The sequence below is a fragment of the Dermacentor silvarum genome, chromosome 4 (genome assembly GCF_013339745.2).
Source record: "Dermacentor silvarum isolate Dsil-2018 chromosome 4, BIME_Dsil_1.4, whole genome shotgun sequence".
Taxonomy (NCBI): Eukaryota; Metazoa; Arthropoda; class Arachnida; order Ixodida; family Ixodidae; genus Dermacentor; species Dermacentor silvarum.
Genome location: NC_051157.2, coordinates 95,413,031 through 95,438,091, shown reverse-complemented (window position 1 = coordinate 95,438,091; position 25,061 = coordinate 95,413,031). Strand labels below are relative to the sequence as shown.

At 47.1% G+C, this 25,061-nt stretch overlaps 1 protein-coding gene across 1 annotated transcript in view; it reads left to right on the top strand.

Moving 5' to 3' along the window:
- LOC125944739 (cytochrome P450 2J2-like) overlaps positions 1-25,061 on the top strand; it is a 287,966-nt gene that overhangs the window by 244,232 nt on the left and 18,673 nt on the right. Inside the window, exons 3-5 of the mRNA XM_049665844.1 lie at positions 5,196-5,317; positions 11,219-11,325; positions 14,908-15,215. Coding sequence (XP_049521801.1) covers positions 11,269-11,325; positions 14,908-15,215 — 365 coding nt within the window. The 5' untranslated portion in view covers positions 5,196-5,317; positions 11,219-11,268. The remainder of the gene's footprint in view (positions 1-5,195; positions 5,318-11,218; positions 11,326-14,907; positions 15,216-25,061) is intronic.

Here is a 25,061-nt window from a genome sequence, read left to right as displayed (position 1 = left end):
GGGGGCAGCGTGCAGGCTGCTAAGGCCACTCACGTTCACGCTAAAGCCCCTTTATCAGAGCTGTAGCAAATACCAATGGAAAACCGATGGAATTCCAACATTTATTCTAAGGGAGTATGGAGGGGCTTTAGTTTACGCCTCCACCAATCCATCGAAACAAAGCTCGCCTGCGCTTACCGGAATACCGTACATGCTCGGCGCTGCGACAGAAGGCTTGCAACGCACACTGCTTGGATAGCTCTCGCTGGAGATCGACGGCCAGGCGGCTACCGGAGAGGTTGGAGACGCTTCGAGCGCTGGGAAGTAGACGACACGACGTCACCTCGCGACACAGAGCCAGTGAATCCGGAACTTAGTGCCGATCGCTCGGCGAACGAGTTGAGGAGAAAAAAAGGTATGATAACCACGAGCTCCAGACACAATAAACAACTTGTGGGGTAACAGCGCACGCAGACGGGGACAGAGTCAAGAAGAACAGGTCACCGCGCTAGACTACAACTCATACTTTATTGGAAGGAGCAACACATTTAAAGGCTGAAACAGCCAATGGGAAGGTTAACAAAGCCAAACACCAAAAAAAAAATTTGAAAGCGAACTGGGGCATAGGGTAACTCATCATGTTACCCTATGCTCTTTACATAGGGACATCCAGATATTCCATTTCCCTTTTTGAGAGTGACACTCCAGGCACGCTGACACAATTATGTTTATCACTATACATTTCATATGCTTCTATCACTTCACGTGTCAGCTTGTCCTACTCTTTCCTACACACTGAACACTCCCCATAGACGAGTTCACTTCTACAGTGTAATGACCGCGGGAAAAGGTATATCGGCCAGTCGGGTAGGTGTGTGAACCACAGGCTTAGGGAGCCCAAGAATCTGTTTGGAAAGACTATCGTTTCGGGCCACCTGTCATTACACTCTAGAAGTTGTGCTTTTGAACCGACCTGTAGGGGTTCTTCAGCGACTAAGAAAGAGAAGGACAAGCTCACACGTGAAGTGATGGCAGTTTATGAAAGCTATCGTAATAAATATAATTGTGCCAGCACTCTTTCAGTGTCACTCTCAATAAAAAAAAGTGGGCGCTAATGCAATGGTAAAATCGATAGCAATGCTGTTCCACTCAACGTGAAAGCTGGGGACGTGCGGAGCAGTGATTCGGCGGTGTTTCCCTTGTGTTTTCCTGGTGTTTATCTTGTTTTATCCTTTTGTTTATATCGTGTTTAGCAATCCATCATTCGTTTTAACACCTGCACAGCTGGTAGGAAACCGCCACGCACATGGAGCCAAAGCTTTGCTGATGATAGAACGAATTTCTGTTAAAAAATGCGCTTAATGCTTGATTATTCGTGTCTTTTAAATTATTCTTAATTATGTTACTTTATTGTGAACCAGTTTTGATCAATTCTACAATTGTTTTGACCGTGTTTTGAGCACTTGTTTTTGAGCATGATGACGCGACAGACCCCGACAGCCCGGGCCACTAAAGCGCTTCGCACTTAAAAGCACGGCTAGGAGCAGGGCAACTTGTAATCGGCCGTAGCTCTCTTAATATGGGACACTTCAATTGTGCCGCGAATGTTTTAATGTAGCTGCACCGTACGCGAGTGAAAAATTTGTCCAAACCGTTTCAGTGATCTGTTAAGGATTTCTTTTTATGGATATATTTTTAATGATTTACAATGAAAGAGACAAAACACTGAGAAACTTAGCCTATCAATCTTTTTGTTCCCCTTACAAATAAATATGGCATCGCATTCCTGTTGCAGTAGCCTCCTTCCGACGTTTCTGGGGAGAGTAGTACAGGAAGCGTAAGGCGGCAGCCAATGGTCCTGAAGAGTCGTTTTGTTTGAATTATCAATCGACGACATTCTCGATAAAACAATTTCTGGGCTTCAGATTCAGAGCAACTATTACATTCACAGCAAGAAGCCAAACGAGACCTATGGGAAGAGATATTAAGCATGAAATGCTTTTAGCTCCCGTTGTCGGCGACCTTCAAGTGACCTTGAACCAATAGCCCGAGCCGTTATCCGGGTACTCAAACGAGAACATCAGGGCATCGTTGCTAGAACAAAACGAGGTCATCCGGGCCACCACTCAAAAGTAAATAAAAAGCGGTCTCTGGCCCTCAACCCTTTGTACAGGACCGCATTACATGCGCTAGTTACAGCACAAACAAGTTTTAAATAATATTGCTTCCGAGTTCTGCCTAATGTTTGTTCAAATGTCATTAATGCTGTAACTTCTAGTACACTGAAGTTTGATTTCTCATTTTCAATAGCGAGGTTCAAAATGCAGATACAGGGCACCGAACGCTTAATTGGCATCTTTTGTCGCTGAAACAGGGTTGCCTGTGCTCTTTTCAACGCCAGCGGTCCCCGAGTTCCGCGGCGTGGGTTTTGTGCCGACTCTTTCGAAAGATGACGCCTCGTTGCGTGACCAGGCTGGCAGCGTCCGGCGCGCCGCCGATTGTTGTGTAGTGTGGTGTGGTGGGGTGTGCGCTTGCGAACGTGCACTATACCAATTTTAAGATTGTGACTAGTATCATCTCCAACCAATCTGCTTTGTCGGTAGCCATTTCGTGCTTACGTCTACTCTCGATTTCGGCACAGCCAGCATGTTTAAGCATAAGTAACAACAAACGCCAGTCTTGCAAATTTAACATCAAGCTTTCTTGTGGAACACCACATGCTGGGGAAGCAGAGGTGCTAAATTTCACCGTTGTGTGGAATACATCATTTCGCAGGCTTCTCGCTAACAATTAAATTTTACACCAGTAATGCACGCCGAAGGTCTTGACATACTCAGAAACGGGTCTTTAACAGAAGCCTCCGCTTGTGCAAGCACTGACTCATTTAAGTTTAAGGCCGTATGCCTGGGCACTTATAGCGAACGAACGGTCGGTTGCTTTCTCTAATGTGTCATTCGTCAGTATATCCTGGAGTTTTCTCTGCCGAACAATTTGACCCAGAGCATTGTACATACAGGTCCTGTTATTATTGCGACAGCAATTATTTGGACACTGTAGGCGAATTTTTGTCATAGCCGTCGCCGTCGCCGTGAGGTTCCGTATAAGTTCCACGGGCTATTAAATCGTCCCCGCGCGCCGTACGCTGTGTGTGCGAGTGAAAGAATGCGACGGTAAGCTGGCAATCGCGGCTCGTGCGCACAAGGGCGGGAAGCGGGAAGGAAGCGCGCAGCCTTCCAGTCACGCACAACGCTCCGGAGGGAGGGCAGGGAGGAGGAGGGGCCGCGCTTTACTGCCGCCGCGCGCTCCCGCCGGGCCGGAAGGCTGTGGGGGGATGGGAGGGGGGCAATTTCTGTGCCGCGAGCGCCGGCCAGCGCGGCTGTATCTTGAAAGCGATCTGCGGTAGGGGCAGAGTCTTCCCTCCCTGTGTTTTCGTGGCTAAGATCGCGTTTATGCGAGCGCCGGTACGAAGCTCAATGCGCTCGCTGCTGCTGCTGCTGCTGCTGCTGCGCTGACTTCAGCGTTTTGACAGCAAGTTTCCGCGGTCATCAAGTGAGATGCGTTCATGTTTGCTTGTGAGCGCGTGACACCATGCTTGTTAATTTAGTTAGTGCGCCTATGTTTAGAACTTTATACAGCCGATAAAACTATATACTATCCTTAAATTGTATAGTTGTCCACTAAGCCGCTATCGCAATCGATGCTTCGCCTTTCGGGCGGCACTGCTACATTTTTCAGTCTGCGGGCTCCCCCCCCTCCTCTCCGAAAAAAATACAGCTTTCTGGTCTACAACGTATCTTATCCCTTGGACCCTCTGTAAGGAAGAAGAAGTGCCGGTTAGCCAGGTGCATCTCCGGTGTATGAAATACGACGAAGTGCCGGTCAGTCAGGCGCATCACCAGCACTGTTTCGCACGGGGCTTGTCCTGACTGCTCGCAGGGTTCTGACTGCCGCACCGAGTTCGACCTCTCAATCCTGTCAATAAACACCTTGACACCTCTTACAATTCACGGTGACAGTATTTCCTCACTTCAAGCAGTGACAAACGCGTACTGAGTAAGAAGGCGGAAATTATTTACTAATTTACAGTAGATATTAAGGCGAAAACCTTATATGTCTCGTTTTGAGGTGACCTTCAAAAATTGGAGCACGAATTTGGCCAAAAAATTGGCAAAAAATATGTACAAGAACTCGGTAACTCAATAAGATCATTTCAAACACCATAACAATATGTATCAATCGATAGGCAATTTCATTGGGAATAAAAATGACGATAACTGATCATGATATTTATTTAAAATAATGAACATTACAAATCGGAAAAATGGTTCAATAAGCCCCCAATGTGGCAAAGAATGGAGAATTTATTATAGTAATGGGTGCATGTATGGTTATGATAGTAACGATAATGATAGTAGAATACAATAATGACACAATAATGGCCATGACTCAGCAAAAAACGACATTGACTCAGCGAAAAAAGATTAACACTCAAACACCACTGGAATGGGTCAGGACGTGAGCACTAAGTGAAGGGAACACTAAAGGATGATGGTAGAAATGATAGTCATGAGCATGACAACATAAATGGCAATGACTCAGCGAAAAAACGTTAGCACTCAAAAGCCACTGAAATGGGTTCTGACGTGGGTACTAACTGAAGGAAACAGTAAAGGATGATGGTAGAAGTCATGGACATGATCATGACTCAGCAAAAATGATAATGACTCAGCAAAAAAATAATACTCAAAAAGCACTGAAATGGGTTCGGACGGGGGAACTAAGTGAAAGAAAAACTAAATTATTGTGATAGAAATCATAGTCATGACCATGACTCAGAAAAAATGAGAATGACTGAGCGAAAAAAAGATGAACAGTCGAAAACCACTGGGATAGAGTCGGACGTTAGCAGTAAGTGAAGGGAACACTGAAGATGATGGTAGAAGTCATAGACATGAGCATGACTCAGCGAAAATGACAATGACTCAGCGAAAATGACAATGACTCAGCGAAAAAAGATTAACTATTGAAAACCCAATCGAATGGGTTCGGATGCGGTACAAAGTGAAGGAAAAGGCTAAACGTTGATGGTCGAAATCATAGTCATGAGCATGACTAAGGCTTTCGCCTCAAGTGTCTTAGGCGTAGCTAAAGGGACTCCTCAGTGTTCTTGTTTTCGCTCATCGTGTCTTCCTTTGCTCTGCACATATGGTGCGAAGACTCAAACAAGGTTCGGTGGACATCGTTATCCTGAGTGACAACAAGGAGATCAAGGAGATTTTATCCAGGCCCGTGCTTCAGGACCGCCCAGCCAAGTGGGGTCTCAGCTCTACCCTAACAGGTCTGGCCCATCACTGGCAGAAAAGAAAAGAAACAAGAAACAGCGCAGAGAACGCGAATAGCTTGTCTAAATAATCGCTATACGAGTACAGTGACTGAAACTTGCACACATGATAAAAAAAGGGTAACCGCTGGGTTTTCGGCGCAATTTGAGACATATTAAACAGATCGTTTGTCAATAACAAACATTTTGTATACTGCTAAAATGGCTGCACTCTAGGTGCCGGGAATGGTGCTTGATTTTTTTATTCTTCACTTAACAGTTGTAGGGTTTGCACAGCAATATTAGGGTATAGTTGTGCAGGGAACGACAAAATTTATAAATGAATCGCCATTTTTCTTAATCAACGGAAATGGTAGGATAGTGACTTTTTTACCACTACGTTATTTTTCCTGGAACTGTATTTTGGTAGTATTGCCGAGGCCCTTCGGCAGAAGTACCAAAAGGCAAAGGTCATCATAGCGAATTATCGCAGTTTTCTGTACGCCTTGGCGAATGTGGGACGCTTTATGCATACGAAAAACACATGTAAGCTGCCAATGTAGGCCGCCATCAAAATCAGAGCGTACCTAGCACCCATATACCAGTAACTAGTAGTAGTATGAGAATGGTGTCATAATTATTCGAGATGCCAGCATTGATCATGCATTCCCAACTCTTTGAGATCCTTTCATTATCTAAGCAACCTTATGAATTGTGAAGAGCTCCGAGTGACTGAGACATAATACATATGACAGTACTTAATCAATTAGTGGTAAAATTATTCGCTTTCTTTATTGTGGAATTGAAACGGAAACAACACCCGTTGACCAACGGTCAACAAAAAAAAAGAATACTTTTTATTTCGATAAACAATAGAACAACGTCTACTGAAATAGATCACATGGTTGGGTGAGCATTCTAGTGGTATAGCAGTATTGCAAAATCTCTTTTGACGGCTTTATGATCTGATTCAGTTGTGTTTATAGAATGTGGGGAGACTGCGACAAGCGCACGAGTATTAACTGTTCAGTATATGTGAAATTATTTGTTTTATTTCTTGCGTAGAAAGGGGGTACCCATGGCACTACTGTCGTACATCACCCCTTTTTGCTTACACTACCTTTTCATTTGTTGACTTCATATAACCTCACGCGTAAAATTATGGTAGAGGGGAATGGTTAACAGATTCTTTAACAGCAAAAGCAAAAATACCTTTTCATTGCTTGACTTCATATAACCTCAAGCATAAAATTATGATAGAGGGGAATGGTTAACAGATTTTTGAACAGCAAAAGCAAAAATACGGCAAGTTTGGCAATAAAAATAAGGGTTCGAGGATGATAAGTAATACAAAAAGCTTATCCAAAACCAAAAAGAATTGAAAAAACGGGCACCATAAAAGCAAAAGGAGACAAGGTCATGTGGTGCAACGAACTGCAACGAAATAACGCTAAAACGATTGTCAGAAGAAGCGATCATTAGTGATAGAACAAAAGGTCCCGGGTAGGTGGTTCCAGTCTCGTGACATGTGATGAAAGAAACAATATTTGTGCGACAGGGTGCACACTCAACTTTATTATTGTGGTCAACGCCTGATAAATCGTGTCTAGGCACAGGGACGAGTTCAGCGTGTAAAAAATGTTGGTAGAAGTCCTTATCATATATGCATAAAAAAAAAACTTTCTACATTGTGATAAAGGCAACAATAATAAACCGCATATGCTATGCTAGGCGAATGACGGTACATTAATAGTTAGCTACGATAAAACGAGTTGCATTATTCTGGGGCTCTATAACGTAAAATGATTCCAAACTGCTTTGATTCCAAACTCCTGACGTCAAATTTACGTAATCACCGACGCAAGAAACGGGCGGTGACCCGCAGCGTTGTCTGAACAATCCAATCAAACACTCTCCTCGTTTATAGGAGGTCACCTTTGTTCGCTTTCAAAACCAATAACATTGTCTACACTCAGCGGTTCTTATCTAATTGGCTGACAAGAGGCGAGGAGCACGCTCTACTGGATAAGGTTTCGATAGGGCCGACCCAGCAAAGTGAAAATAGATAACCGCATGAAGAGGGTGGTGCCGGCTTCTCTGATTGGTCCGCTTCACCTTACTTAGCTTGCAGTGGCTGGTCGAAAATCGCGGCGGCGTGCAACGGAAGGATAAGAATGCCGCTAAAACAGACCCTCAGCAAGGAAGAGTTGGCAGAGTGATGTCGTATGCATGCCTAAAGGGCTCGATAACGTTTTACTGCCAGAGGTTTATCATGCGCAAATAAATACATGCTCACCGGCAGGTGCGAGCAGCGAGGGTCTGAGTAATCGGCGGACAGCCACCTTCTATTCCTTTAGGAATAGGGCAGTCTGTGACTATTCAGAAAAAAAAATTGTTTTGTTCGGCATAATAATGCGTTTTTGTTCGCGCACACGTCACTTTGACGTGGTGAGTTTTCGCGGTTTTATGAGTTCGCGTGACAGACAGGCGAAGTGGGCGTAGCCAGAGAACATTGGACCAATAGCAGAGGGCTAATGGTGAAAAGGCATCGAATCAGGAATGATTATTTTTCTTTTGTTCGGTTTAATCATGCATAATCAGTCTGTAAACGTTATATCAGATGGTGCTATCGTGGTTTTCGTTCCATCGCGTGACAGAAAGGCGAAGTTGGGAGCGGCCCGAAAATGTTTTGACCAATCGTGGAGGCTGATTGCAGAAATTGGAATCAAAACCGTTCGGAATCAGTTCAAGAGTATTCTGTAAATAGTCGTGGTTAGGATCCAAAATAGAAGATTTGTATTCCAATTACATCGCTGCTAGAGGTGTGCAAATGTTTCGTAAAGAAGCAATTTGAGCACTGTTGGAGGCGTACTAACGTTTCCATTCAGATAAACCAACGTTCGGCCAGCACCATTCTATTATTATGTTATGCGAGTTTTCTATGCTATATTGTAACACGGAAAGCGAGAGGTAAAATACGTATTTACAGAAGCATATATATATATATACGCGTTCAACAGGCAATATGGCGAAATCCACTCACGAGCCGAGGCGCGCCTTCATCGTATCCCTTTCGCTACGTCCTCGTGCGCGCGCTTGGGTAACGGTCCAGTGACACAATCCCCTAGCGGCAGGAGCACCGACTAAGTGCGGTTCAAGGTCATGAGAGGCAAGTAAGAAGGGGACGATGGCTAAGGTCCGCGGACAGAGTACGGTTTGAGCCGTACAACGTGCACAATTTCACTATGTGGGCGGTGAGTCGACGATGTCAGGGTTTGTAGGGGTGCAATTTCATAGGTGAGGTCGGTGACTTGTCGAAGAACACGATAAGGGCCTGTGTAAGGCGACAGAAGTTTTTCTGAGAGTCAGACTCGGCGCGTTGGAGCCTAGAGGAGAACGAGGGAACCTGGCGGAAAATGGTTGAGCCGGTAATGCCTGTCGTATAAAGCTTTCTGTCTTGCTTGCGATGTGGCTAATCGGTGCCGAGCAAGCTGACGGGCGTGATCAGCTCGAGCAATGGCGTCATGAACATACTCAGTGGTGGCAGATGTATCAGAGGCAGCAGGGTAAAACTGGATAACGGCGAAGGGCAAATAAAATGGAGAGAAGCCGGTGACATCGTGGCGTGATGAATTGTAGGCGAACGTCACGAATGGAACGTTAACGTCCCAATCGCGGTGATCCGAGGACACGTACATCGACAACATGTCCGTGAGCATGCGATTTAAGCGTTCTTCGAGGCCGTCAGTCTGGGGATGATAAGCGGTGGTGAGCTTGTGCCGGATAGCGCAGGATGTAAGAATGTCGGCGATTACTTTTGAGAGAACTGCGGACCTCTGTCCGTAAGTAGTTGTTTAGGGGCACCGTGATGAAGTATAACATCGCGCAACAAAAAGTCTGTGACGTCAGTTGCACAATTTGTAGGGAGGGCGCGCGTGATCGCGTACCGTGTGGCGTAATCTGTTGCGACGGCGATCCATTTGTTCTGTAAGTAAGACACTGGGAAAGGGCCAAACAAGTTGACACAGACGCGGAACGAAGGCGCATACGGGGTGTCGAGGGGTTGAAGGGGACCACTAGGGGAAATGGTGGGCTTCTTTTGGCGTTGGCAGAGATCGCACGAAGCAACATACTGGCCCACCGACCGATACATGCCGGGCCAGTAAAATCGGCGGGGCGAGCGGTCGTATGTACGGGCAACGCCGAGGTGGCCCGCCATGGGTACGTCATGAAGTTGTGCAATGACGGACGGCCGCAGCTGTTCCGGAATAACAAGCAGGAGCTCGGGGCCGTCAGGGAACATACTGCGACGGTACAGTATTCCACCCGGAGTAAAACCATGCGGAGGTCGGACTCTCAAGGTGAAGACTCCAGCCGTGTAATAAGTTGTTGCAGTGCGACATCACGCCTTTGTTCGCCTCCAATATGAGTTAGGTTCAAGATCGGCATGACACAGGCTGTTGTAGTGTCGCCGGAGTCACAGTCAGGTGGGTCCACCGAGTGACGGGATAGACAGTCCGCATCCTGATGTAATCGCCCAGACTTGTAGATGACGGAATAGAAGTACTATTGCAGTCGCAAAGCCCAGCGACCGAGGCGGCCCATTGGATTTTTCAGGGATGAAAGCCAACATAGTGCATGGTGGCCAGAGACAACCGACAACTGTCGGCCATAGAGGTGGGGTCGAAATTTTGCGACGGCCCAGACAAGAGCGATACATTCCCTCTCGGTGATGGAGTAGTTGTGCTCGGATCTTGAAAGAAGACGGCTGGCGTAAGCTATCACTCGGTCGTGTTCATGCTGCTGTTGTGCTAAATCAGCGCCTATGCCATGACCGCTGTGTGGACAGATTCGGATTGATGAAAGTCGAGTGCTCAATCCAAAATTTGAGTGGCCTGTCCAGATTGACCAGTGTAAAACACCACTGAACTTACAGGAAACAACGGATTCACAGGAAAATTCAGGCTTCAACTGATCGATAGTGCGCAAAAAAGAAATGCCCTAGGTTGGAGTTAGTGTTCAAACAAATAAACTTAACTTACCACGTGTGGAAACTTACGCAGCAGCCTCATGGTTTCATTTCTCATCCACTGTTAACCTCAAACTACACGAAAAAAATGAGGCCAGCTTAACACTAGCGGTGCCAAGTCTGAAGAAATAGCATAGCTTGGCGACCTTCCTTAGCAACTAGTTTATCGGAGGCCGGGGTCACTTTCGCGACGTTGACGCTTGGCTTGATTCTCGTGTTTTCGGTATTCCGGATCGGCTCGGCAACGTCGCATATCGGCGGCTTTGTTGGCGAGGTAGGCTGGATCGGCACGAACACGGCGATTCCTTTCCCGCGTGGCTTGAAGGCGCTTCTCTCGTCGGGCAGCCTCTTCTTCCGGCGTCAAGGTGCGCTTAGGTCGAGCCATATCTCGGTGTGAGTGGAGAAATACCCGGGCGCCGCCGCGCGGTCACGAGACTCTGTTGAACACGTGCCATATCTCGGTAGAGCGGAGAAATGGCCGGGCGCCTCCGCGCGCATGCTTTCATTAGCGCGGTCACATGACTCTGCTGAACAAGTGCTCAGCGCAGCTATGACGTCAATGTCCAGACTCCTCTCTCGCGAGCATAGCACGCTATGCTCGCGAGCGAAGTGGCTCCTCCTGCCTTAAGCAGTTTTAGCGTCACACATCGCAATTTTGCCAAGCTTAAACTGGTCCGCTGTTAATAATATATAAACAATATAAGAGTCTAGAGTTCGCGTTAATCGAACTATTACCTATGGGCGCATTCGAACAGGAATTAATCCTGCTAAGAAATTACATGTTTACGACATTCTAATGTGGCGTGCATGTGTAACAGATTTTTGTAGAATTAAAATAAAGTATACTGACTTCGGATTGACTCCTAAATTGTCTTGTCTTTATTTCACAGGATTTTCGGGCTTAAATGGAGAACAATGGAAACAAAACCGGGACTTTGTCATGCGAACATTGGCGAAGCTTGGACTCGGGAGCAAGATCATGCGTCAATACATACAGGTTTGCGGCACTACATTGAGATCAATTTTCGAATTATCTATGAGGAGATAATGTATGAAGGTGGCATTACCAATACTATTCCTGTTTGATATTTGACGTCAGAAGAGCACGTGAACGATTTACAACCGCTAAAAATAGTCTCTCTTATATATATATATATATATATATATATATATTATCATAAGAAGCCAACAAACAATGACACCAAGGACAGCATAGGGGAAATTACTTGTACTTACAAATTGAATTAAAGAAACGATAAATTAATGGCCGCATGTGGGCAACGAACCCCCGTCTTCGCAATACGCGTGTGATGCTCTCACCATTGAGCTACCACGGCGCCATTTTGCCATTAACTTTCTGGGGCATTTATGACTTACAACTAGAACTAACCTGGGCTTGTTAGCCAGCGCCACCACTCACAAACCTAGGCGGCGGATGTCGAACATCCTTTCTGCCGCAGGCGGCACGAGTACGTGATCTTTTTGGGTGAAGGCAACTGGCCAATAAACCCACATATGCTACCTGAAGGCATCAATGTTGCTGGATTCAAGCCCTCGTTATGTAATGAACGAGGAGAAAGGGAACCGAGGGGCCTGATCTTTATTAATCATATCATAAGAAGCCAACACACAATGACACCAAGGACAATTACATAGGGGAAATTACTTGCACTTACTAATTACTAATTGAGTGAGTGCGCAAACATGGCAGCGAGTGTACAAGAGGGTAACACCCTCTTGCACACTCACTGTCATGTTATGTTATGTATACAACATAGCTCACCCATCGTTGACATAACTTATATCTTCCAAAAATGCATTTCAAGGAAACTGCATAATCAATCAGTATATGAAGACATGTGCGTGCTGTTGAGAGAAAGATTAATGATAGCTAGAGAGGTCTACCTGTGTGAAAGGCTTGACATGATAGCGCATATTTAATATTTATTTATTTGAACATGCTGTCAGCCCCTTACAGGGTCTAGATAGGAGTGAGTAACACTGGTTGTGTAATCTGTACAACACTACCATGAGAACATAAAATGCATACTGCAAAATCAGGTGTTGCAATACAATGTCGTAACAAACAATATTACAATACGGAATGGTATTGCATGTCACAGCAGTAAGACATTTTGATGCAATTACAATCGTGCTTGTGTCTTTGGCACGAACATCAAGCCCGAATTAAAAGCACTGCAATCAGGCGAGATAATTTGTGTTTACCAAATGTTCTGTCAGTTTGTTCCAAACACAGGTCGTCTGTAAAAGAGAACGAATGCCATTTAATATATCATAAGAGATGAAAGAAGGAGAAATAAAATGTGCAAACATCCAATCAGACACAAACTCTGAAAGGCAGGCAACAGTGAGTACGATAAGATGAACAAAGAGGAAACTGGAGCTCTACAGTACTGTCCATAAATGCAATGTTATCCATCCCTGTCACCTTAGGCGGCGGCAGTTCACACCTTGCTAGACAATATTGAAAAAACTACAGCAATTAATACCTTAGAAACACATGTGCCACATTTCTCATTGGAACCCACACTATCATATGTTTTTCTTCACATCTGTAAGTGTACAGCATACACTTTCACTTGTTGAAAGGATTACGTATTGTAGTTCGTTGAAACTTCTTGTTTTCTGAACAGCATTTAGCATATCTGCTGTTTCATATCATCTATAAACCATACATTTATTTCATGTACATTACTTGTAACAAATGTTGAAGGTTGCCAAATGAAATACTGAAACAATCTCTGTTTCTTGCTTTGGCTGAAAGTAACGAAAAAAAAACTTTCACAATGGAATGTGGTCTTGCATGAGGAATTGCCACGTGGCATAATTGTGACTCGTTTACACTGTGAACCAAATGTGCATAACTGCACCAGGTGAAACTTTGAAGTTATATACGAGCTACTAACGTTGGCAGAAGGTGAATAAAGTAAAAGCATTCAAGCTGTATCACAGCATTACTCAAGAACTCCTCACTTCGCTAGACTGTAATGATGAGTTGCTGCTTTGGTGTGTAAATCAGAAGTTTACATACTTGTAGCCCTGGAACATACAGGGCTATTTGTACGTGTGTGTAGTATGCATGTGACTGCTTTAGCTGGCAATCCTCTCCTTCTGTCACGGTAAGATAGGCAAGCGGCTTGCCTTCGAGAAAGCCCTGTCGCCCACTCTATTCGGAGTAGGAACACTTGGTCTCGAGAAGCTCTGTGCCACCAAGCGTTCCTATAAGCTCATCTGGACTGCACCCAAGCCACGGCTGCTACTCCTTTGTCACAAAGCTCGCTTCGTGTACTGTTGTGCCAGTACTAAAAGCATAGCAGCATCAGGCAGGTGGCTGAAGCCTAATGCCATACAACATAGCACGTGTAGTAACACGCTTTGGTGTGAGCATGGTATCAGCAACAGCTCGTTCATCTTTTCTGCATCGCATTAATTTGTGAGTCATTGTAGTCGTAATCGTGCATGACCTGTAAAAGTTATGACATGTACCATGTTAATGCAAGATACGTTATGCATCTGTGTTAAAATGCACTGTGGTAAATGCAGTGCATAACATGTTATGCACTGTGTTAAAATTGATTTCAGCTTGGCTCTCTAATTTCCATGCTTCTGTGCGTTGGCTACTGCACTTAACTGACACGCACACAGTGCTGTCATAATATTGCTTGGCGCTGGTGTTGAGACTGGCGTAGTGGTGATCCTCCGTACATGTTGTTGTCTATCGCACCCACATGTAATCACTGCATGCACCCTGAAAAACAATTGTTTATTTAAAGTCAATACGTTTTCTTAGGTTCTCTATAAAGTTATATTTCAAGTTTTGTAGATCACAACATTTCCCTTAGACCGAACAAGGTTTAGTGGATAATGTTTTCAGGTGTGTATCTTCTAAAAGTATTCTGTTTTAACGGCATGTTTTCAGGCAAAGCTCATAAGCGCCTAAAAATAGTAAGCTTCCTCCATGCTTTCTGGCGAGATGACTGTACGCACTCTAAAATCAAAGTCAGCATCACATTGCATGCAGTCAAACGCAAACCCGGCTGGCAAGGACTAGGATGAACTTGAGGCTGAGAGACATCGTTTGGTTCTATGGCAAAATTAGTTTCGCGACAACCTGGAAAGCTATGTGAAAACCAGTCAAGTATTCCTTTTTTTTTAACTCTGACATTGTGTTGCATAGTTCCAAAATGCACCTCTAGTGGGATACAGTGCAGGACGAATATACGTGTTCTCTTACCCGGAACAGCAGGAACAGCATCAAATTCAAGATGGTACTAAATTCGCCTGTTTTCTTTGTGAATTAGACTGTGAAGAGCGTAGATGACAACTCGAAGCAGAAAATAAAACATATTCGCGGACTATACCCTGATGGCGGTAATAATAACTGGTTTTCAAGATATCGCCCACTGTTTTATAGAAAGCTATTGGTTTATGGAGCATGTGCCATGCCCTTTCTTATCGTATGTGCTGTTCGCTATTCTAATAGAGGACACGTAGACCCAATTCATATTTATTACCAGAGAACTAACAGGTTCGCCTATTTTTCACTGCCATATTTCAGTTCGAAGCCCGGCATCTAGCAGACATTTTGGCTTCGCACCAAGGCCATCCCGTGGCAAGCTTCATGTACACGCAAAGAAGCCACATTAACTCCATCTGCCGCATTCTGCTGGGATACCGCTACGATTTGGACGATTCACGGTTCGCGCCGCTGCAGGAGGCTCTCTCTAGCTTCCGGCTACAGACCGCAGCTGCACCCATTGAACACCGCGCTGCTTGGCTGCGACGTTGGCTGATCGAGCCCCTCTGGCCTACCTCCATCAGCGCAAACCGCCGTCGTAATATATCCACACTCACCACCGTGGTCAGGTATTTTGCCGTATTTATCCATTATTTTCAAGCGACACACTTATCTTTTCGCCTCTTAGGCTTCGAAAGACTAGTGAAATGATATTAGGCAATTTTTTCGGGAATTGGTATCACCATCGAAAGCCAGTTTCCGTATACATGAGCACTTAGGCGTTCAAGATTTCTCAACTAATATCATCCATTACCCTTGTTTCTTGAGTGAACCATTAGTAAATGCCAAAGTAGAAGCTATGTCGTACCGGTAGACACTTTGAACGAAGTAGGTTAACTGTCGCAGGCTTAAAAGATGGATGATTCAAGTATCAGCCACCATTGAAGTCGACTGCGCTGCGGATTCTTAAAATAAAGATGATTGAAGTACGGGCATAACATTTTAGGGGCATAACATATAAGTAAATATATCGCGAGGTGCACGAAATCGAAATAGCATAGCACTGTCATATACTCAGGGATGCAAATGCAAAATCTGCAAACTTTTTTCTTCATTCATTGACGTCCCATTGCTACATCTCGACTGGTGATCTGACACCGAAATGGTCGCCATGAACGTATACGTTTCGTGGTTCTGCAGGTGCTGCAGATCATGATAGCCTGCCATGGGATTGTAAATTTATTGTCCAAGAATACAATTGCCCACCTAACCTAATCTCAATGGTAAACTCAATTCCAAGGAAGAGGAAAAAAGTTGTCGCAGTTTCACCTGAAAGGTGAAGCATCAATTGCAATAGCAAACTTCAAGAGAGCTATACGGAGTAATGATAGCAGCTTTATCAGCTGTATAAACTTGGACATGCAGCAGCACCGGCAACACGCAGAACTGTTGTCGACGCCGTCGGCGTTTTGCCCGCGTTCGCTCAAAATGCGTGCGGCGTTGGTGACTGTTGCCGGAGCCTCTGATATAAATAGGCACTTGGTGCCGCAGCTAAACGTCGCCTCCCTTCCCTCCCCCTCCCCCGCCACGGCCTTTCGTGCGTCGGAAGAAGGCACGTTTGCTCTACATATATGGTGATTGCAGAGGAGGAAAGAGACGCCTACTTCTGCAGCCCTTAAGGGAGCACAGAGCAGAACGCGCGTTTGTTCTCCGCCGTGAAAGCGCGCGCGCGTCCCTCGCGCCCTTTCACTCGCACATACAGCGTTTCATCTCCATTGACGTCATACGGAACCTCACGGCGACGGCGACGCCAACGGCAGAAATCTGCTTTTGAGTGTCCATATATTTGCTATCGCAATAAAACGTTGTCGCAGTTTCACCTGAAAGGCGAAGCATCAATTGCGATAGCAAGTTTGTAGAGAGCTATACGGAGTAATGATAGTAGCTTTAACAGGTGTATAACCTTGGACATGCAGCAGCACCGGCAACACGCAGAACTGTTGTCGACGCCGTCGGCGTTTTGCCCGCGTTCGCACAAAATGCGTACGGCGTTGGTGACTGTTGCCGGAGCCTCTGATATAAGTGTTTATTATACATAAGGAAGAGACGCTTAATTCTGCAGCCCATAAGGGAGCACGGCGCAGCGTCGTAGGGGATAGGGGGAGTAGGAGGTAAAGAAAAAGAGAAGAGAGATAGTTCAGGGGGCTCGTCCGCACATGGGTAGGCAGCAGAGGCGGCAGGGACCGGCAAGGGCAGGTACGCTCAGCGGTATGCTGCTATCCCACTCGCCTCCACGAACTCCACGAGGCTGTGTAGTGCGGGGAGATGGTAGCGGGATGGGAACAGCAGGTTGGTCAGTGAGTCAGCAGGAAGTCCCTGCAGTCTATAGGCTCGGGTGACCTTCGAACGTTCCTGTGCTAGGGCTGGACAGGCGCAAAGGAGGTGTTCGAGTGTCTCGGGGTCACCGCATCATTGGCACGAGGGGGAGGCGCTGCGGCCTTTGGCATGAAGCCTGGCTGCTGTCCATATGCAGCCAGTCCGGAGTCGCAGCAGGGTGGCTCTGTCTCGCCTGGTGAGGCCAGACTCGGGGAGCAGCTTAGGTCCCTTGCCATTTGCCACCCTCGGGTCGGGGTGGATCGCCAGTAGAAGCTGCTTCAGTCGTGGCCTCGAGTAGTCTGAAGCCGCCACTGATCGAGTGAATGTGACTCCTGGGTGGTGGGCAGCTTTAGCGAGGGTGTCCGCCTCCTCGTTACCAGCTATGCCCACATGGGAGGGAAGCCAGTGAAAGGAGACGGACACTCCGGAGGAGGCGAGCGCCGAGAACTTCGCGGTCAAGAGGGACCCCGTCAGTCCAGCTCGATGGCAGTTGGAAAGGGACTGCAGCGCCGGTTTGCTGTCGCATAGCACAGCAACCGGCCGTGCAGGAGGGTCCTCAGCCAGGAGGTCAGCCGCCAGGTGAAGCCCCGCCAGCTCCGCCGCTGTCGAACTCGCTGGGAACGGCAGACGGCATTGCCTGCTGATGGCTCTGGCAGGGATGACGCACGCCGCTGCTGCTGACCCATCCGGCATCACAGAACCGTCGGTGAACACCTGCAGCCGACCCTCCAGTTCCTGGAGTTTGCAGGATGCTGCCTGCTGCAGAGCGGTCATAGGTGTCCCACGCTTTGTAGCCCCATCGAGGGAGAGGTGGACCTCCGGTGGCCGGTGGTTTGGGGGTGGTGAGGGAACCGCCACTGGTGGGTGAGTCACCATCTGCTCGTAGAGAAGGCAGAGCCCTCCCATAGGCACTTGATGCCGCAGCTAAACGTCACCTCCCTTCCCTCCCCTCCCCCCCCCTCCCCGCCACGGCCTTTCGCGCGTCGGAAGAAGGCGCGTTTGTTCTACATATATGGTGATTGTAAAGGAGGAAAGAGACGTCTACTTCTGCAGCCCTTAAGGGAGCACGGCACAGAACGCGCGTTTTTTCTTCGCCGTGCGTTCACTCCCCGTGAAAGGGCGCGTCCCTCGCGCCCTATAGCGAGCAGCCTCTATAGTGTACTGCGTCAAACATTTGCAAGTCGCATTTCAAGTTTGCACTGTGAACAGCGTACGTTCCAGGAGATTCACATTAAAGCTCATAAAGGCTATAAAGATTTTCAACAATTTCTTTTCTTCATATTTTTTGTAATATGACTTAATAGTGCCAAGTTCAATGGCAACTGATCTGATTTCTTGCTTAAAAAGCTTCCATGCAGCCAATAGTGGCAACTCAAGAGAGAAGCAATTTTTCAGACCGAAGAATACCTGATCAGTAAACATTTTATCACCAATTATAGATGAATTTAACTTACAGAGTGCCCACTGAGGCCGGAAATTAGCACGAGTGTCTCCGCCTAGTCGCGTAATTAGCATGCAGTTGTCGGAGAACGAAATGGGGTGAGTTTTGCATAGGAGACTTCTAGAAATCAATGATGACGAAAGATATATATACGATCCAGTCTAGAATGTGAACTTTCTTGAATGTGCGTACATGAACAAAATATTTGCCCCGATGCTCCTACATCAATGAGGCCCGCATTTTCAGGGATGGTAAATATCACTTCACTGCTTTTGTCCCTATGGGTGTTACGTAATTAACGGTCATTCAAGTCGCACACGCCGTTGAAATCTCCTAAGAGAACAACGGTACGGTCACAATCCAATGAAGGAGCTATATTTTCAAATAAGGCAATTCTTTTTGCGGAATCATCGAATGCATAAACGTTAACGGTGTGCCATGGTGCGCTACGCAACAAAATATCAACATATTCACCGCCCTTCGGAGTCTACATTATAAGTGAAGGCGGTATATGGAAGGGTCTTCCTCGGAAACAAAAAACAACCTGTCGACAACCTAACTGCATGAGACATACAAACATTGTAATCGGACAAAAAATCACATCATCTCACTCTACGGGCAACCATGGTGGGATGCGAAAGCATCGCGGGGGGTGCGCATCAAGTTTCCATTTCGTTTCACTTGGCAACACAACCCAATGAAAGATAGAGTGAGAGAATGTATTCAGAAGAGAGGATACGTTTGTACAGGGTTGTTGCGTCTTTATTTAGAGATCGTACGTGATTCCTAACGTCGGTGCGCGCGGTATCTTGAAGACGATGGCTTTGTGGTCGGTGAAGTGTAGCGTCAATGGGTCTTGCTGCAGAGGGTCGAGTTTGAAATTTGCGAAGACGAGGTTCCGCTGATGGTGGTGGGTTGTTTGTGATCTTCGGAAATGCATCGCAAGGAGTATACGCCCTTCATGTGCTGCACGAGCCAATCGGTTGTCAGTATGTCTACGTTGAAGTCCCCTGCGAGTATGAAGGGCGCGTGTCTGTAGGTCTTGGTGTACTCTACCATCTACGCTTGTGATCTTGGGAAATGTTATTGTAATGGCCTCGAACGTGTGGCTGCTCTGGCCACAGACTCGCGTTGCTTCGTCGCTTCGGGATTGGGAGCTGCCGCTCGACGCCGCCGTTGCGCTTCGACTTTCCGAGCTCGGAGTTTGGGGTCGGCTTGATAACGCTGACGTTCCACTTCGGCGTGCCGAGCCCGTGTTGTTTCCGTAGAAGTTTCCTGCCGACATTGACGTTTACGTTCGGCTTCCCTGGCCCGAAGTTCGGGGTCCGCTTGCGGACGTTGACGTTTACGTTCGGCTTCCCGAGCCTTCCTCTGCTCCGCGGCGGTAGTGCTGCCGCTGCAACTAGCGCCGACGTTGACATTGTTCATGGCATTTCGCAGATCGTTGTGCAGAGAGAGAATGACGGAAGTACAGTGAAGCACGCTTTATACTGCGCCGCGACACTTTCGCCGCCTACCGGCGTATCCTTAGAGAGTGAGTGAGAGAGAGACAGTTATATGCAGTGGCGGACCGCAAGCTTTTGAAGCATGATATCTCCTCCGTCTTTGATTAAATCTACTGTTAGTCCATCTTCTCCAGCAGCTTTCTCGCTGGACATGTCTTTCACGGCCCTTCTAACTTCATCGCTAGTTATAGAAGGAGCCTCTGTATTCGGTTCATCACTATTTCGAATGAAAGTAGTTTGGCTGTTTTGGGCACTGTACAGGTCCCTATAGAATTGTTCAGCTGCTTTTACTATGTCATCGAAATTGATGATGATATTACCATTCTTATCTTTCAGTGCATACATCTTGCCTTGTCCTATGCCGAGCTTTCTTCTTACTGATTTAATGCTGCGTCCACATTTTACGGCTTCCTCAATCTTTCCCACGTTATAATTTCGAATATCCCTTACTTTATTCTTGTTGATCAGTTTTGACAGTTCAGCGAATTCTATCGGATCTCTTGAGATGGACATTTTCATGTTTTGTCGTTTCTTTATTAGGTCCTTTGTTTCTTGGGAGAGCTTACCTGCTGGTTGCATTGGTGCCTTACCTCCCACTTCAATTGCTGCTTCTGAGATCAACCTAGTTACGGTTTCATTCATTACCTCTATGTTGTCTTTACCTTCCTGTTCTAAAGCTGTATATTTGTTTGCGAGCACCAGCCTGAATTGGTCTGCTTTTACCCTTACTGCCTCTAGGTTGGCGGCCTGTTTCCTCTTGACTAATTTTGCTCTTTCTCTCTTCAAATTGAGACAAATCCTAGACCTCACTAACATATGGTCACTGCACTTTACCACCTAACACTTCTACATTCTGCACTATGCTTGGATCGGCAGAGAGTATGAAATTAATTCATTCCTTGTTTCTCCATTAGGGCTTTTCCAGGTCCACTTCCTGTTGCTGCGCTTCCTGAATGAAGAAGGTATTCATTATTGGGAGCCCATTCCTTTCGGCGAATTCTACTACTAACATCTCCTCTTGCATTCCTAGAATCGATGCCGTAGTTGCCAAATTGCTGCTTGCTCACCATCCAGCTTTTTCCCCACTTTTGCATTGAAGTCGCCCATGACTGCAGTATACTGAGTTTGCACCTTTCTCATTGCTAATTCAACATCTTCTCAAAACTGTTCTATTTCTTCATCATCGTGACTAGAGGTTGGGGCGTAGGCTTGTACTACCTTCATTTTGTACCTCCAATTCAGCTTTATTACGACGAATGCTACCCTCTCATTAATGCTGTAGAATTGATCAATGTTGCCCGCGATGTTGTTATGGACTAGATATCCCACCCCGGATTCTCTCTTATCTGGAAGACCTCCGTAGCAGAGGACGTGGCCGTTAGTCAGCACTGTGTAAGTAAGCCTCACCAGTTCTTCGGACCTCACTAAGGCCAAGAATATCCCAGGCAATGCCTGATAATTCTTCAAATAGTCCTGCTAAGCTAGCCTCACTCGATAGGGTGCGCGTGTTGAACGTTCCCAGGTTCAGTTTCCATTGGCGGCCTGTCCAGACCCAGAGATTTTTAGCCCCCTCTGCCGCGTAGCAGGTCTGACCGCCGCCTTGGTCAGGTGCTCCGCAGCCACTGGGGACTGAGGGCCTTGGGTTGAGTGTTGGACTCATGAGGAAGTAGTGGCCGAATGCTGCACCAGGGAGGCCAATTCCTGTTCTGGTGAGGGAGTGACTTTGATGAAGCTTAGTGGGCCTTCCTAGTTTGGTTGTACCTGAAGTAGTATAGCCCCACTAGCTCTCGGCAATAATTTTTTCTTCTTGGTGGTGTCAGGCACTACTCCATGCCTGAAAATGTAGTGGACTGGAGTCGGATTCAAGCTTACGACCTTCAGATTTGAAGCCGGGTATTCTACCTCTGCTCCACGACACCACCTGCGTAGGATGCATAACCGGTGGACCATTAGAGTTACAGAATGGATACCAAGAGAAGCGAAGCGCAGTCGAGGTCGGCAGAAAACCAGTTGGGATGATGGAGTTAGGAAATTTGCAGGCGCAAGTTGGAATACGCGAGCGCAAGACAGGGGTAATTGGAGATGGCAGGGAGAGGCCTTCATCCTGCAGTGCAAATAAAATAGGCTGATGATGATGATGACCTGTGGCGGAGATGGGGATAGGGGAGGAGGAGAGCGCACACCTGCATAGGAGAGGAGAATGAGGTAGAGTTGCGCATGCGCAGTATGGGTGCGGACGCCGCAGAACGGACACTGCCCCGAGCATAAGATGCTCTCGCATCTAAAAGGGCTGTAATACTCTTGCCGTGTCCTTTTCACTTTCGATCTTTGTCTCCTGAAGGGCACAAAGTCAAGTCGTTTGCTAAATAACAGTCGGCGTAGCTGCAACTGCTTCTGTCGGCACCGAAGCCCTCGTACATTAACTGTTGCGAAAGATAGTTGCCTTGAGAGTGCCATGTAGCCTACACACCGTTTCTTGTCATTGCTGCGAAGGAGATTCTTCTCCTCCACCAACACCAGGCGTTCTATACCTTGACCATCGGTGCCTCTCCTTATGCTTGGGTGAACATAGGTGACGCAGTTGGCTGGAAGCGTTTGGCGCGCTCTTCTCTTCACTCGACACGGAGGTTGTCGAGGCACGGCGCTTCAGCAAAGTGTTGATGGATAGTACATAGGGGTAGGGCACTGGATGGGTAGCTGAGCAGTAGTGGTTTCTGCAACTGGAATATCTTCTTTGGCGAGTTCACTGCTAACTGCCTCAACGGTCTCTCGCTTCTCACTTTCCTTTGTTGCCTCTTCCACAGGCTCCGACTGTGCTGTTGTGATCTCCTCAGTCGATGCTCTTCCTCTAACTTCTGCGCCGACCGATGGCCGTACTTCGCTGGTGTCAGCCGGCAGATCTCCCGTTGCATCTAGCACCTCTGTGATATCCATGATGTGTTCTTGCAGTGCGCATTCTGAAGGTCTTGTGCGATGTCGCATCTTGTCAGCATACGTAACTACACAGTCTGCAGTCGTGTGCCCAAAGCGTCGGCAATCGTCGAACCTAGGTGTGCAACAGTCATGGCGAATGTGACCAACTTTGTGGCAGCGAAGGCACAGTGGTGGTCTTCCAGGAATGAATAAAAGACTTTGTATGCCACAGACTGTCCATAAGTGTGGGATATCGGCGACACTGACTCCATCAGCAAGTGACAAACCAAAATCGCGACTGAGAGATCGCATTTCTTCTATATCTGATACTTTCAAGCTCTCCTTGGATATTGACAGCTCTTTTCCGAATATCTGTAGTGCCTCGCGTATGTACGCATCCTCGAAATGTTCGGCAAGCCATAGTACCTTAATCTTTACTTCCGCTGGGTCTGTATCAATCACAACGCATCTCCTAAACTTAACCAGATATTCACCGCAGGCGACTAATCTGGCCTTCGCAGACGCCGATTTGCATGCCACCATCCAGACGTGGGACATCTGGAATTGCCCGATCGAGATTATTTCTCTGAAGTCTATAATCTTCCGGAGAGCATCTCTAAAGTCTTGAGCACAATATGGGCGTCCGGCTAGGTCAGCATGTAGAAAAACAGAGTCGGTGAAGAGCTTACCAGTTGGGAGACGAGGCAGGACGATACGATAGTCATTACTGCGGGCTTGAGCCAGGGCAGCGCCTCGGCGAGCGGCCGATTTATCCTTTTAGGGGCGAAGCTCCTTATAGCGGCACCCGTTCGTCCCAGTCGTAGTAGGTAGCCACGTCTAGTTTTACGAATTGCTCAATAGATGGCGTTGTGTGTCCGTATATGTATGTATACCCATATATACATATATATGTATACGTATAGTATAACCGGAAGCCGACTTCCGCTTCCGGTTCCACTTCCGGTTCCGGTTCCGGTTCCAGAAGCCAGCTTCCGGCTTCCGGAGAACGCTTCCGGCGTTTTATGAAAAAAAATTCCGAAAGTTGTGTCCGTAGCGCGGAATCGAACTAGGGACCCCTCGCTTCCGAACGCGCGGCGCTAACCAGTACGCCACTGAAGCGCACATAGATACACGCACCACGATGGCAATAAATACCCAACATTAACGAAAGGCCGCGTTTCTAGCGCGTTTCTAACGCGTTTGTGCTAGCGCGTTACGGCCCGTGTAAGAAGCTGGTGTAAGACGCTGTGGCCTCTCTGCTTTACCTTAAACGCGTTTCGAACGCGCTGCCCAAGGCGGTGGCAAGTCAAGTTCAAGTGTGTAAGTGGTTCTTGAGGGAAAGGGAAAGGTTGGCGCTATCTTCAAGTCGAGGAGCGTTTATGAATACGGGGGGTATACTCTCTCAGCAGTCATGTGATGGCGTCGGCAAACGCGGTGCACGTTCCGGCATGTGTAAATGTCTGCGTAAGACGCTGTGGCCGCAACCCCTTTCTAGAGAGTACTGCACGTTTCTAACGCGTTTGTGCTAGCGTCCCCTTAAGCGGGAGATCCGATGATTCCCTCCGGAGCTTCGCCCACTCATCATCATTCACCCCGTGGATATGCTGTGATTTCTTTAGCGGAGGACATCAAAGCGCGACTGTTTGGAACGCAGTCTTCTTCTTCGAAGCCCCGGCTGCTCCAAGCTTGTGGATTACTACAGGTGTTCTTTAAAGTGTGGTTTTACATGCATAAAGAAGTATAGACGTGGCGCCCACAGCTGGCGCGCGCGATCGCGCCATACCGCAGCCAATCAGAGAGGTCCCCTTCCTCCGGAGGAGGGAAAGGGTGTGATAACTTGTTCGGTCACCTCGCCCCCGCCGTTTCCCGCCAATTCAGGCCCAGCAGTCAGATGGGGAGGCAGCGTTTGGTTCGTACTGCCGAAGAGCAGACTGCGCTGAAGGAACGGTAGCGGCAGCGGGCCCGTGAACGTCTCGAACGTCTAAAAACGAACCAACCAAGCTTCTCGTGCACCCATGTTCCTGGTACGGGAGGGGTTTTAAGTGTTTTTATTGTACTTGTCTCTGTACTTCCGCCTACAATAATGCCCATATGGGCTCTGTATCAATCTGTATAAAAATAAATAAAAGGAACACTGCTGTAGAGCGATCAAATAGTTCAACCACTCAGTACCTAAGCTTTCTTCCGTAATATTTCTGTCGCCAACTTGTGGTGTTCTAGCAGTATCCTATCTCTACAGA